At 40.3% G+C, this 15,190-nt stretch overlaps 1 protein-coding gene across 2 annotated transcripts in view; it reads left to right on the top strand.

The window, feature by feature from the left end:
• The window catches only part of foxp4 (forkhead box P4), a 235,381-nt gene that overhangs the window by 71,337 nt on the left and 148,854 nt on the right, over positions 1–15,190 (top strand). The window contains exons 1-2 of one of the 2 annotated variants that reach the window (XM_062054792.1): positions 6,870–6,908; positions 7,600–7,779. In XM_062054792.1, the coding sequence (XP_061910776.1) occupies positions 6,903–6,908; positions 7,600–7,779 (186 nt within the window). In that variant the 5' untranslated portion in view covers positions 6,870–6,902. Of the gene's footprint in view, positions 1–6,869; positions 6,909–7,599; positions 7,780–15,190 lie in introns of those variants that run through there. The other variant, XM_062054800.1, reaches the window with a different exon arrangement.

Genomic DNA, 15,190 nt, shown 5'->3' with positions numbered 1-15,190 from the left:
AGCCTAACCAGGCATTTTTTTTCTCTCAAGGAATTCAGAAATAAAATCATATCTTCATAAAAACAACACTGTACTGAAGCCCAGAACACTCTAAGCATTTCCCCAGTTTTAGTTTAGAGATAAGGAAAGATTGGCCTGGCCCACTAGGATCCCTCTTTATGTTTGTGAACTTTATAGTCAATACATTTAGAGTGATGTGATAATCAAACACTCTAGAAGTCTAGAATGAAAGAGTATATAAGAGAATTGACAGAGAGTGTGTACCTTCAGTGATGAATGATGAGCAGAGGTGGAGTTTGGAGTGTTATCTTTAGCTCGCTTTCCATGTTTATGTACTCACTGTCCACTGTAGAAATAGCCTGCATGTCTTCTAGCACATACGCTGCAATGGCTCTATCAATGTTGTCCTGGCTAGCAGTCCCTCCGTTAAAATCCTTAAGTGGAGCTGAAGTGGCATCGGAGTCTGTGTCTCTCTTTACTAGCTTCGTCGAAGCATGTTGCTTTTGTAGCTGTTTCTGCAGATTTGGATTGCTGTTTTGGGCAGTATTGCTGGGCGCGGTCACCGCTGCTGCTCACTGCTCCCCTCACCTCCCAGGGGGTGATCAAGGGTGATGGGTCAAATGCAGAGAATAATTTCGCCGCACCTAGTGTGTGTGTGACAATCATTGGCACTTTAACTTTAACTTTAAGTAGATGGGATCTTTGATCCAAGACACAACTTACATTTAACTCAAATGTTATTTTCTTTGTGCTCGACAAAAGAAAAGCAGTGAGAATATCTCCATGTTAAGAAACTCGGCTTCTGGCTCCGCCATGATGTCTTGTTAGTTGTTATGAGAGTAGCGTATGTGTGTGTGTGTTTGTGGCCCTTTAAGATATGACAGCATGTGAGGTGAGTGACGTCACTGAGTGAGTGGGCGAAAGAAGTGAGGGAGCGACAACAGTGAGTGCGTGCAGGTGCTCATAACTTGGTGGATGGCTGCGTGCAAGACACCAATAAAGTCACAAAGTTGCAATAAACCGCCGGCCTCGTCATTCACCCTCGAGTCCGGAGCTGTAAAGACCCACTGCCGGGTAAAGTGAAGGGTGTTACCCCCGAAGTACATAGGCCCTGGAGGAATGTCTCCCCTGCGCTCCTCGACTACGGTCAGAAAGCACGCCTCTTCTTTTCATTGTGACACAGAAGGACGACACCGCAGCGCTTCAATAAAACACACTCAGATCTTCTGTTTCTAGCCGATACTACATAAAAAAATAACGTAAAATAACGCAGTACCGCATCATGTAGTAACGGTAACTGAGTTACTGAATATAAAAAATAACGCTTTAGATTACTAGTTACCGCCGAAAATAACGGTGTTACAGTCCCAACACTGATTGTAATGAAAGTCGTAATTTTACTCAACGCAAGTCAAAATTGTACGAGAAAAACTAAACATTTGTGCAATATTATGATAAAAGTTGTTCTCTATTAGATGCAATGGTTTTCCATATTGGGACCATGATTTATGTCCTTACTTGTTCACCGGTCCTCATATGGACGGTACTTTTCCTTGATGTCTCAATAAGGGTAGAAATACAAGAACACACACACACTCACACACACTCACACACACTCCGAGGTCAGAGGTTCAGCTGCTCTTGTAGAGAGATGAAGAAAAAGGCCCACAGACGGCGCGTCGAGGCAGGCCTTTTCACGAGCCGCTCCTCTTTGCTGCCAGAGACACTTTAACCTGCAGCTATGTGTATGTGTCTGTGTGTGTGTGTGTGTGTGTGTGTGTGTGTGTGTGTGTGTGTGTGCATCATAGGCCTAATCAAAGACTTCAGGCGAGATTTATGCCCCTGCCTTTTCCCCGACCTCCATTACACCAGCTTATATACACCCATTAGAGGATATGACCGGAGTACACACCCTTTGGACGGGCATACCATGCCGCCCGCGTGTGTGTGTGACGTCTTCACACACCCCTCACTTCCCCATTAGGTCCCTGCCCACCTGCGAGCTCTCTCCTACGGCTAATTGTCCGGGCGATCCACGCTCAGCGAGACATGCGACGACGCCGGGTGTTTTTACCCGGCACTATGCCCGGGCTTCACGACGGTACCTCTGGGAGCAGTTTGGCTGAGCAAGGTTCTGCATGGAGGAGAAAGAGGTGGGGGGGGGACTATGACTTTAAATGTCACAATAATGCTCCACTTCTCAGTCCTGATGGACGCGTGCCAGGATTGGAGGAAAAGGGAAGTAGTGCGGCGTGATTTATGGTTTTTAATGAGACAATTCTCCACCGCACTGTTAGCACTCTTAGAAAATGAATGCAATATATGACATTCACTTGTGTATTGATATAATAATATCAGTGTAAGACACCCTCTCTTATTCAACACTGTCTGAAAGGGTCATATTTTATTTGTATTTATTTTTTTACTTTTAAACACTTACTTGTGATAGTGGTTCTTTGGTCCAAATGTCGCATAGATGATGTTCTACAGACCATCTTCAAGCCGCTTTCTGACAATCTCTTCAGAATGAGTCGTTTTGTCTTGTTTACGTGCCTCCACTTCGACAGCCGTAGCGCTTCCATAGCGAATCTACTGACAGATATAAGTTAGAAACATGCGCTGCTTTGTATCAGAAATGGCAACAACAGAGGATGCACGTGCATGTATGAACCAGTCTGCCCCACAACAAGAGGAGAAATAGAAGGAAGGAACTACAACTGAAAAAAAATGGCCAAATCGCTCTTCGACCACACAGTGCATCCGGAATTTCTTTTATTTTACAGCCTAATTCCAAAATGGAATAAAAACAATGGTGTCCTCAAAATTCTACACACAATACCCCATAATGACAATATGACGTTTTTTTTTTTTTTTGGGGGGGGGGGGTTTGGGAAAATTTGTTATAAATAAAAAACTAAGAAATCACATGTACATAAGTATTCAGTCACCTTATGACATACAAATGCTGTCCTTAAATTGAAGAAGAGTGGTAGTTTGTTTTTTGCCCACACGATAATTCCTTAAATTAAGGGCATGACGTAGTAAGTTGAATAATGCGGACACGTTTGTTACTGAATACTTTCTAATACACTTCTGCCTTGGATACGTTGTATCCGTAAGTAATAATTATTTGACACTTGTTTATATTGACACATGTTTTAGACTGCAATGTTGTTCAATTAAGCACACCTATTGCGTATGTCTAGCGTGTGCTATTGTGTGCTTAGCTGTTGTGTAGCTCCTAGCTCCTGGTAGCCTACAGCCTACCATGTTTACTTTTTGTAAAGGTCTTTACTAAAATCCAAGACCAACCTTGTGTGCTTATTGGAGGACATTTAGATGTCATCCAGATATTTGTAAGTCAATGTTTTTTTGTTTTTTTTTACTGATATCAGATCGATAATAACTATCAGTATCAGATTGGATATATACTTGGTCAATTAAATGGCTTGCTTGTTTACTTTTTACATGTTTAAAGTCAGTCTATGTTGCGATATATATATATATATATATATATATATATATATATATATATATATATATATATATATATATATATATATATATATATATATATATATATATATATATATATATATATATATATATACAGTCTATATATATGTATATGCATATATATATGTATCCATCCATCCATCCAACCGTCTATGTCTCCCGACTGGCCTGGGAACGCCTTGGGATCCCCCGGGAAGAGCTGGACGAAGTGGCTGGGGAGAGGGAAGTCTGGGCTTGCCTGCTTAAGCTGCTGCCCCCGCGACCCGACCTCAGATAAGTGGAAGAAGATGGATGGATATATATATATATATATATATATATATCTATATATCTATATATATATATATATATATATATATATATATATATATATATACATATATATATATATATACATATATATACATATATGTATGTATGTATATATATATATATATATACATATGTGTATGTATGTATGTAGATAAAAACAATTTAAAGCTGTGTTTTGATGAGCTTTTCGACCCCGGAGGTGTGCAGAAGTTCTATCAAGGTGTGTGTGTATGGCTTGGCGTCAATATTGATGCCAGATTGCAATTTGTTTCTGTTGAGCGGTGACTTCATCTTGTGGTCGCACACAAGTCAGTAATAGAGCCTTCAATCCGGAGGTCTTGCATAACAGATGTTGTCGTTAAAGGAGCAGCAGTGTCACCACAAATGCTGTTTCCAGTCCCCAAAATGGACTTTCTACGCTTAAAAAACACAACTCACAGTTGTCATGTACTCTGTGGATTTAAAGTGACCTCCCAGTTCTGCTTTAAAAAAAACAACAACTCCCCAGCAACTGTAATTTTCTGTGCGTCCAAACAACATGCAAAAGATAGGCCTAACTAAATGACCCATTGCATGAATAACAATAATAATTCAAGCCACAAGCAGCGTTGTACTTTCAAAGTTTTGTGGCGAACCATCGAATCAAAGTTTGGCGCCAAGCCACGCGCCCATCTTATGACGTAGGCACAATTCTCTCTCAATTCATCATCGCCCATCTGCCTACTATCTAGAATTTTAACCACAACTCATTTGGTCAAAGTCCCTAGGAGGAGTTTGTTACAGTACGACCCCTGTTTTTGGCCTAAATATGACCGACCGAAACCAAGATGGCTGACTTCATGTTTGTTTTCAAATATGGGTTATCCAGACTTTTATGTCTCCTGCAATTAACAGGGGCTAAGTTTAAAAAAAAAATTAAGGGGGCGCTGCACAGTCGTTTTATGACATTTCGTTTCCGGGACCTCTGTACCTGGACACCCCACACCTTCACCACCGCTTGAATCCTTTAGGGGTGATGGACGGCGGGGATACACTTACATAGCAGCAGCCTGCCTCCATAGCTCCCACTGCCTCTCCTCTGTTGCAAGTCTTGTGAATTATTTGTTTATGTGTGCTATGGTTATTGAGTTTTTTTTTTACTTGGCCTCAGTCTGGACCCCCGCCCCACACCTTCACCACCGCTGGAATCCCTTGGGGATGATGGACAGCTGGCCAGCGCTTACATAGCAGCAGCCTTCCCTCAGAGCCCCCACTCCATCCCCTCTGTTGCAAGTCTTGTGAATTCTTTGTATCGTGTTTATGTGTGCTAAGGCTATTGAAGTTGGTTTTTTTACCTGGCCTCAGTCTGGATTTCACCCCTCACCTTCTCCACTGCTTGAATCCCTTAGGGGTGATGGACGGCGCAACCTGCCTCCCTAGCCCCCACTCCATCCCCTCTGTTGCAAGTCTTGTGAATTATTTCTTTATGTGTGCTATGGCTATTGAGTTTTTTTTTTTACCTGGCCTCAGTCTGGACCCCCACCCCACACTTTCACCACTGCTTGAATCCCTTAGGGATAGCAGCAGCCTGCCCTCGTAGCCCCCACTGCCTCCCATCTGTTGCAAGTCTTGTGAATTATTTGTAACTTGTTTATGTGTGCTACGGCTATTGAGTTTTTTATTACCTGGCCTCAGTCTGGACCCCCACCACACACCTTCACCACCGTTTGAATCCCTTAAGAGTGATGGACGGCGGGGCAGCACTTAGATAGCAGCAGCCTGCCACCGTAGCTCCCACTCCATCCCCTCTGCTGCAAGTCTTGTGAATTATTTGTTTATGTGTGCTATGGCTATTGAGTTTTTTTTTTTTTACCTGGCCTCAGTCTGGTCCCCCACCCCACACTTTAACGACCTCTTGAATCCCTTAGGGATAGCAGAAGCCTGCCCTCGTACCCCCCACTGCCTCCCCTCTGTTGCAAGTCTTGTGAATTCTTTGTAACTTGTTTATGTGTGCTATGGCTATTGAGTTTTTTTATTACCTGGCCTCAGTCTGGACCCCCACCCCACGCCTTCACTACCGCTTGAATCCCTTAGGGGTGATGGATGGCTGGGCAGCGCTTGGTTAGCAGCATCCTTCCACCAGAGCCCCCACTCCCTTTCCTCTGTTCCAAGTCTTGTGTATTCTTTGTTTATGTGTGCATGGCTATTAAGGTTTTTTTTACCTGGCCTCAATCTGAACCCCCACCCCACACCTTCACCACCGCTTGTATCCCTTAGGGATAGCAGCAGCCTGCCCTTGTAGCCCCCACCTGCTCCCCTCTGTTGCAAGTCTTGTGGATTCTTTGTATCTTGTTTATGTGTGCTAAGGCTATTGAGTTTTTTTTTACCTGGTCTCAGTCCGGACCCCCATCCCATGCCTTCACCATTGCTTGAATCCCTTATGGATGATGGACGGCGGGGCAGCGCTTAGATAGCAGCAGCCTGCCTCCGTAGCCCCCACTCCCTCCCCTCTGTTGCAAGTCTTGTGTATTCTTTGTTTATGTGTGCTATGGCAAAAAAAAATTGCTGAGTTTTCGTGCATGCAAAGTTCCTCCAAAATGCGACAGAATTGGAAGAATGAGGATTGATGAAGCAATTTCAAGAAAGCTTGTGACCGGAATACTTGTCAACTTGCAACCTGTCCACCTACACAATAACATGTTTTGGTGTCTGTCCCCCCAGCAAGCACCTGGCAACATCCCATTAATGGGGCCACTTGCTTTATGTCCCAGCCTCACCTGCTGTCTCACCTTCCAATTGACACACATATAAACACACACACACGCACACACACACCGGTTCATCTGCTGTTGCCTCAGAAGCAAATAAAAGTTTGATTCCCTCCACAGAAGACACGAGTTCTGCTCTGCTGAAAGCGACACACACAAACAGCCCCACCGAGATGGCGGGTGGAAGTCTCGATGGCGTTTGGCTCATCATCAGAACTTCCCCGTCTAAAAGTCCCGCGTTCGTGGCGCGTTAATTTCTAAAACCGGATGAGGCAGAAAGGCGGGATTGAGCTCGTCATTAGGAGTTCACACGGTCCGCGTTCTTGCATGAAGGTTTGTTTTGTTTTGTGTTAGCCGCCTCGCGCGCGTGTGTGTGTGTGTGTGTGTGTGTGTGTGTGTGTGTGTGTGTGTGTGTGTGTGTGTGTCCCGCTCTCCCACGCTCGCGCTCCCTAACGATGGCAAATGTTCCCGTGTGTTTGCGAGGCGTTGTTTCCCCGGGAAAGGGGAAAAAAACAACAACACATCCAGGAACGGCGCGTTTTGTCTGGTTTTGTGGAAGGAGGGCGCTCTAATTAGAGAGGCCCTATGAAGGTGCTTCAAACAGACGTTGTCAAAGAGCGACCTGCTCACGGCGCACACGCACGCCACCTCTGATTATTGGAGAAATGCGCCTTTTATTTAACTATATCGCTGGGTATTAGCAGCCTTGTCACTTTAGATTTGCTGCCTGTCTGATCCTAATCCGCGCCTGCGCTCCCAGACGCGCACATCTGCATTCAGACAAAAAAAAATTGCTTCAGGTGTCGCTTTGTGGCCACTTGTGCGTGGGCGGTTCATGACCGAAAAGCCCTTTGCAGGCAGGAAATGCACACACAATTCACTTCTCTATCTCGCCGTGTGTTTACTTTAGCTCCCAGGCTTTGTTTGCGTTCTCAGATAGGAGCAGGATTTCTCTTGGAGGAAAAAAAAAACGCTTTTGTCTAACCGGCCCACGCCCGTCCTGTCCTGTGTTGTCCGCCCTCAGGTGCCAGTGATGATGGTGGAATCGGCCTCTGAGACCATTCGAACCACGCCGTCCGGCCAGAACGGAGTCAGCAGCCTCAGCGGCCAATCGGACGGCGGTGGAGGGAGAGAAGGCGGGTCGAACGGAGACGCCAACGGAGAACTCAGCCCGGTGGACCTACTGCACCTGCAGCAGCAACAGGTGTGTGCGTGTGTGTTTACCGGCACATTCTTCTGGTGCTATTGTGTTAAAGGCCTATTGAAATGAGATTTTCTTACTTAAACGGGGATAGCAGATCCATTCTATGTGTCATACTTGATCATTTCGCGATATTGCCATATTTTTGCTGAACGGATTTAGTAGAGAACATCGACGATAAAGTTTGCAACTTTTGGTCGCTGATAAAAAAGCCTTGCCTGTACCGGAAGAAGCGTGACGTCACAAGTTGTGGAGCTCCTCACATCTGTACATTGTTTACAATCATGGCCACAAGCAGCAAGAGCGTAAATAAACACAAGACATATATATACTCTATTAGCCACAACACAACCAGGCTTATATTTAATATGCCACAAATTAATCCCGCATAACAAACACCTCCCCCCTCCCATCCATATAACCCGCCAATACAAATCAAACACCCGCACAACACACTCAATCCCACAGCCCAAAGTACCGTTCACCTCCGCAAAGTTCATACGGCACATATATTTCCCGAAAGTTACGTACATGACATGCACATAGCGGCACGCACGTACAGGCAAGCGATCAAATGTTTGGAAGCCGCAGCTGTGTACTCACGGTACCGCATATCCAACTCAAAGTCCTCCTGGTAAGAGTCTCTGTTGTCCCATCTCCACAAGCATGCATATCCAACTCAAAGTCCTCCTGGTAAGAGTCTCTGTTGTCCCAGGCCAATGGTAAAGCTTGACTGTCATCGTTCGGGAATGTAAACATTGAAACACCGGCTACGACGTAGCCGCTACGTGTTTGTGTTGCTGCAGCCGGCCGCTAATACACCGCTTCCCACCTACAGCTTTCTTCTTTGCTATCTCCATTGTTCATTAAACAAATTGCAAAAGATTCACTAACACAGATGTCCAGAATACTGTGGAATTTTGCGATGAAAACAGACGACTTAATAGCTGGCCACAATGGTGTCCCAAAATGTCCGCTTTAATCCGTGACGTCACGCGCAAACGTCATCATACCGAGACGTTTTCAGCAGGATATTTTGCGGGAAATTTAAAATTTGGCATGTGTTGCAATGTTAAGATTTCATCATTGATATATAAACTATCAGACTACGTGGTCGGTAGTAGTGGGTTTCAGTAGGCCTTTAATGGAGCTTGTCATGGCGTCGACCATACGCGATACTTGTGACGGGACTGGCTTGGTCGCGGTGTGCCACGTACAACTAAGCAAAACTATAACTCTGGGATTCTCAAACTGTGGTGCAAATAATCTCTTGATTAAAGTAAAATGTGTTATTATCCTATATTCAAACACAGTGTTACTGTTCAAACTGTGTGTAAAGTTAAAGTGGCCACGAGTATTAAATATACATGGTTTCTCCAAATGTATTTGATTGTGGCAGTGCTCCACGGCAACATATTAGCTGCCACACCTTAAAAATGAAGGTTTTTTTTTTACGTGGAAACAAAATCCAGTAATATAATGTCTTGTAGTGTCCAAAAGAAAACATACAAAGTCCAACACTTTTTTTTTTTAGCTTTTATTGCCAATTTTATGCTAACAACAGGCCCGATTTTAACAAGACAAACAGCTGCCTCCATGCTTCACTCAAAAACAACCAACAACATGATGGGTTCACAGACCATGGGAAAAACGAACGTCATAACCCACTAACATATACTTAAACACCAGCAGGTATCTATATATGTATATATATATATATATATATATATATATATATATATATATATATATATATATATATATATATATATATATATATATATATATATATATATATATATATATATATATATATATATATATATATATATATATACTGTATACTGTATATATATATATATATATATATATATACATATATATATATATATATATATATATATATATATATATATATATATATATATATATATATATATATATATATATATATATATATATATATATATATATATATATATATACTGTAAATATATATATATATACTGTAAATATATATATATATATATATATATATATATATATATATATATATATATATATATATATATATATATATATATATATATATATATATATATATATATATATATACTGTATCACAAGCACACCTGTGAAGTGAAAACATTTCAGGTGACTACCTTTTAAAGCTGATCGAGAGAATGCCAAGAGTGTGCAAAGCAGTAATCAGAGCAAAGGGTGGCTAATTTGAAGAAACTAGAATATACATTTTCGGTGCATCAATAGTCAATAGTGCACAAATAATATTATGTACCTAACAAAAAAAAAAGTGAAATAAATGAAAACATGTTTTATATTCTACTTTCTTCAAAATAGCCACCCTTTGCTCTGATTACTGCTTTGCGCACTCTTGGCATTCTCTCCATGAGCTTCAAGCACACCCGTGAAGTGAAAACATTTCAGGTGATTACCTTTTAAAGCTGATCGAGAGAATGCCAAAAGTGTGCAAAGCACTAATCAGAGCAAAGCGTGGCTATTTTGAAGAAACTAGAATATAAATCACGTTTTCAGTTATTTTACCTTTTTTTGTTAAGTACATAACTCCACATGTGTTCACTCATAGTTGTGATGCCTTCAGTGACAATCTACAATGTAAATAGTCATGAAAATAAAGAAAACGCATTTAATGAGAAGGTGTGTCCAAACTTTTAGCCTGGACTGTATATATATATATATATATATATATATATATATATATATATATATATATATATATATATATATATATATATATATATATATATACTGTATATATATATATATATATATATATATATATATATATATATATATATATATATATATATATATATATATATATATATATATATATATATATATATATATATATATATATATATATATATATATATATATATATATATATATATATGTATATATATATATATATACTGTCATGAAAATAAAGAAAACGCATTCAATGAGAAGGTGTGTCCAAACGTTTAGCCTGGACTATATATATATATATATATATATATATATATATATATATATATATATATATGTACAGTCCAGGCTAAACGTTTGGACACACCTTCTCATTGAATGTGTTTTCTTTATTTTCATGACTATATATAGCCACCCTTTGCTCTGATTACTGCTTTGCACACTCTTGGCATTCTCTCGATCAGCTTTAAAAGGTAATCACCTGAAATGTTTTCACTTCACAGGTGTGCTTGAAGCTCATGGAGAGAATGCCAAGAGTGCGCAAAGCAGTAATCAGAGCAAAGGGTGGCTATTTTGAAGAAAGTAGAATATAAAACATGTTTTCATTTATTTCACTTTTTTTTTTGTTAAGTACATAATATTATTTGTGCACTATTGACTAGTGATGCACCGAAAATGTATATTCTAGTTTCTTCAAAATAGCCACCCTTTGCTCTGATCACTGCTTTGCACACTCTTGGCATTCTCTCGATCAGCTTTAAAAGGTAGTCACCTGAAATGTTTTCACTTCACAGGTGTGCTTGAAGCTCATGGAGAGAATGCCAAGAGTGCGCAAAGCAGTAATCAGAGCAAAGGGTGGCTATTTTAAAGAAAGTAGAATATAAAACATGTTTTCATTTATTTCACTATTTTTTTGTTAAGTACATAATATTATTTGTGCACTATTGACTAGTGATGCACCGAAAATTTGGCCGCCAAAATAAGACGTGCTTTGTATGTTGTGATGACGTAAGCAATTCGCATGAGGTTGTCTGGATCGGAGGCAGCATGTCCGCAATGTGGTCGTACTTAAATGTATACGAGTCAACCTGGTTTGAAATGTCACTGGCTCGCGGCAGCTCGCTTTGCGTCGCGGACACGGAGCGACACAAGTTAAGAGTCTCTAAACACAAGAACAGTCTACAAAAACCCCAGAAATAGATGCTTGATTTGTTGCTAGCAGTTTTTAATGAAGAAAATACAAATTAATTGTACAATAGACAGCAACAATTAAAAAATAGAGCAAAACGACATTATGGAAGATAATATATATATGTTTATACAATTTTTTTTTTTGCCATTTTAAAGAAAATATATGCATCATAGCAAATGGCAGTGCCAATGATTGTCACACACACACTAGGTGTGGCGAAATTATTCTCTGCATTTGACCCATCACCCTTGATCACCCCCTGGGAGGTAAGGGGAGCAGTGGGCAGCAGCGGTGGCCGCGCCCAGGAATAATTTTTGGTGATTTAACCCCCAATTCCAACACTTAATGTTGAGTGCCAAGCAGGGAGGTAATGGGTCCCATTTTTATAGTCTTTGGTATGACTCGACCGGAGTTTGAACTCACGACCTACCGATCTCAGGGCGGACACTCTAACCACTAGGCCACTGAGTAGGTAATAATGTGGTGATGTCATATTAACCCTCGCTTAATCACACCCCCTGTTAAAAAAAACCTCTGACTTCGTTTTAATTAATACTCAGGCCTACTTCGCTACTTTATTTTAATGTTGCTCATTGTGATGGTACTTGGAGAGCCACATTGTTTCTGAGGTGGTACTTGGTGAGACAAGTTGGAGAGCTACTGGTTGAAGCTTATTGAAGCTTTTGAGTCCAAAGTAAGTTTGAGCGGCCACACACACACACACACACACACACACACACACACACACACACACACACACACACACACACACACACACACACACACACACACACACACACACACACACACACACACACACACACACACACACAATAGGTGTGTCTGTCAGTGTTCTGTGTCCCATGTGTTTTATTTAGTCTTTCATGCCTGAAATGTTTGTCAGTGTTTGTGTCTGTGACACATCAGCATGTAGTGTCTCCAGTTAGGTCGTTTATTTTGCCTCCAGCGTGTCAGACCTCCCCTCCACCCAGCAGCCAAATTATTTTCACACACACACACACACACACACATGCACACACACACACACACACACCACACACACACACACACACACACACACACACACACACACACACACACACACACACACACACACACACACACACACATACACGTACACACGGCCAGGTTGCCTAGTAATGACCATTCACTGGCTAGTGATTGTTTTGCTATTCCAATATTACTGTCTGTCTGGCACCCTCGACTCCCGGCCTTTTATCGTGCGGACATGTTGGCCGGTCGATGGACTGCGGTCCGGAAAAAAAACAACCCTCCTTTCATCCGATCAGACCGTGTGTGTGTGTTCCAGCATGACGCCAACTGATGTTCCAGTTGAGGAAACCCCAGTCTGCTTAAATGATTCCCCTAATTACGCTGATGAAGCCGCAGGTTTATGATGAACACTCGAGGCCCTTCAGTCCCCGTTTTCCCCTGGCTGCATTCTCACCCTGCTTCCTCAGCAACCTTCAGCCGAGGACACACACACACACACACACACACACACACACACACACACACACACACACACACACACACACACACACACACACACACACACACACATACAAACACACACACACAAACACACACATGCAGTACTATGCACACACATAAACAGCAAACCTGTAGCACACACAAAGCCGGTCTTTATTCTTTCGGATGGGTTTCGGCTCTCGATGTTTTTGCACCTGTGTGTGTGTGTGTGTGTCTGTGTGTGTGTGTGTGTGTGTGTGTGTGTGTGTGTGTGTGTGTGTGTGTGTGTGTGTGTGCTGGTATTTCCTCTCTTGAGCGGGCTACCGACCACAAACATGCCTCTCTCCCTCTCTTTCCATCCTTTTCTCTTCCTCTTGTCGCTCACTGAACTCCTGTTTGCTTCGGTCCACAGTGGACTGTGAAAGACAAGCACAACCTTTGCTCCAGATTTCAGCCCTACCTCCAAAAAAAAAAGAAAAAAAAAAGAAAAAAAACAGCTACAGCTAAATAATATTATTAATTATGTAAAAAATATGTATTATCAGTCAATACATTGTATTAAGCAAAAGTCTGTTTGCACAGATTAACAAATTAAGAACTACGGTGCTCTTTAAAATTATTTTTTTTAAATTTGTTTTAATGAGCTTTTTAGCACACAAAATTAATAATTATTCATTAAATTGTCATGTGCAGTACAGGCCAAAAGTGTGGACACAAACTCTCATTCAAAGTGTTTTTCTTTATTTTCATGACTATTTGCATTGTAGATTGTCACTGAAGGCATTGAAACTATGAATGTGGAGTTATGTACTTGAGATAACTGAAAACATGTTTTGTATTCTAGTTTCTTCAATATAGCCACGCTTCGCTCCGATTACTGCTTTGCACACTCTTGGCATTCTCTCAATGAGCTTCAAGAGGTAGTCACCTGAAAAGGGTTTTCACTTCACAACGTGTCATAGTTTTGATGCCTTCAGTGACAATCTACAATGTAAATAGTCAAGAAAATTAAGGAAAAACATTGAAATGGGAAGGTATGTCCAAACTTTCGGCCTGTACTGTATATCTATTAATTTAACTGGATGGTCTCAAATGAATGGTCCATAACCGTCTCGTATCCTCCATGAACCAGGAAGTAGCCTGCTAACAGACAAACTATTAAATTTAAATATATATATATATATAAATATATATATATATATATATATATATATATATATATATATATATATATATATATATATATATATATATATATATATATATATATATATATATATATATATATATATATATATATATAACTTCCCTTTGATTTATGTTCATGCCCTTGTACGTGATATTCCAAAAATGTGTGGTCATCAAAGTGTTCTTGATACAGTGGTACCTCAACTTATGAGCTCAATTGGTTCTGTGACGGAGCTCTTAACTCAAAACACTTGTGTCTCAAATGAATGCCTCCTAATGAAATTAATTGAAATTAATTTAGTTGGTTTAAATGTAATTCGATTTTAACATGTAACAAGACTTTTTGAAAAGAAAAAGAAAGTTTGATATGAGAAATATTGTATAAAATAATACAATAGAATGTATTACTAACAACTACAGTAGTTTTATGACAAAAATGTCATAACAATGTACAGCATTTAGGGAGTGGGCTTAAGTCAGCAGCCTTTCCATATTTTTATAGATAAATGTCCACCGTTAAGATACTATTTCAACATTACTAATTTCAACTTTAATTGAATGAATAGCATCCACTTCTTGTCAACAATGCATTTTTGTTTGCAACTTAAATCAAATGAAACTGTATTTATATAGCACTTTTCATACACAGGCAAGTGGCAAAGTACAAAGTACAAAAAATAGTAATAACAATAGAAGATAATAAATCACACGAACACAGCACTATTTAAAAAAAAACAAAGCAAAAAGTAAACAAAACATTGGCACCTCACTGAGGATTTGAGGAAAAACGTCACTTTTTGAAGTGTCCAC

This window comes from Entelurus aequoreus, linkage group LG01 (assembly GCF_033978785.1).
Source record: "Entelurus aequoreus isolate RoL-2023_Sb linkage group LG01, RoL_Eaeq_v1.1, whole genome shotgun sequence".
NCBI classification, from domain to species: Eukaryota; Metazoa; Chordata; class Actinopteri; order Syngnathiformes; family Syngnathidae; genus Entelurus; species Entelurus aequoreus.
The sequence above is the reverse complement of the archived record's forward strand: the minus strand, read 5'-3'. Positions and strand labels throughout refer to the sequence as shown.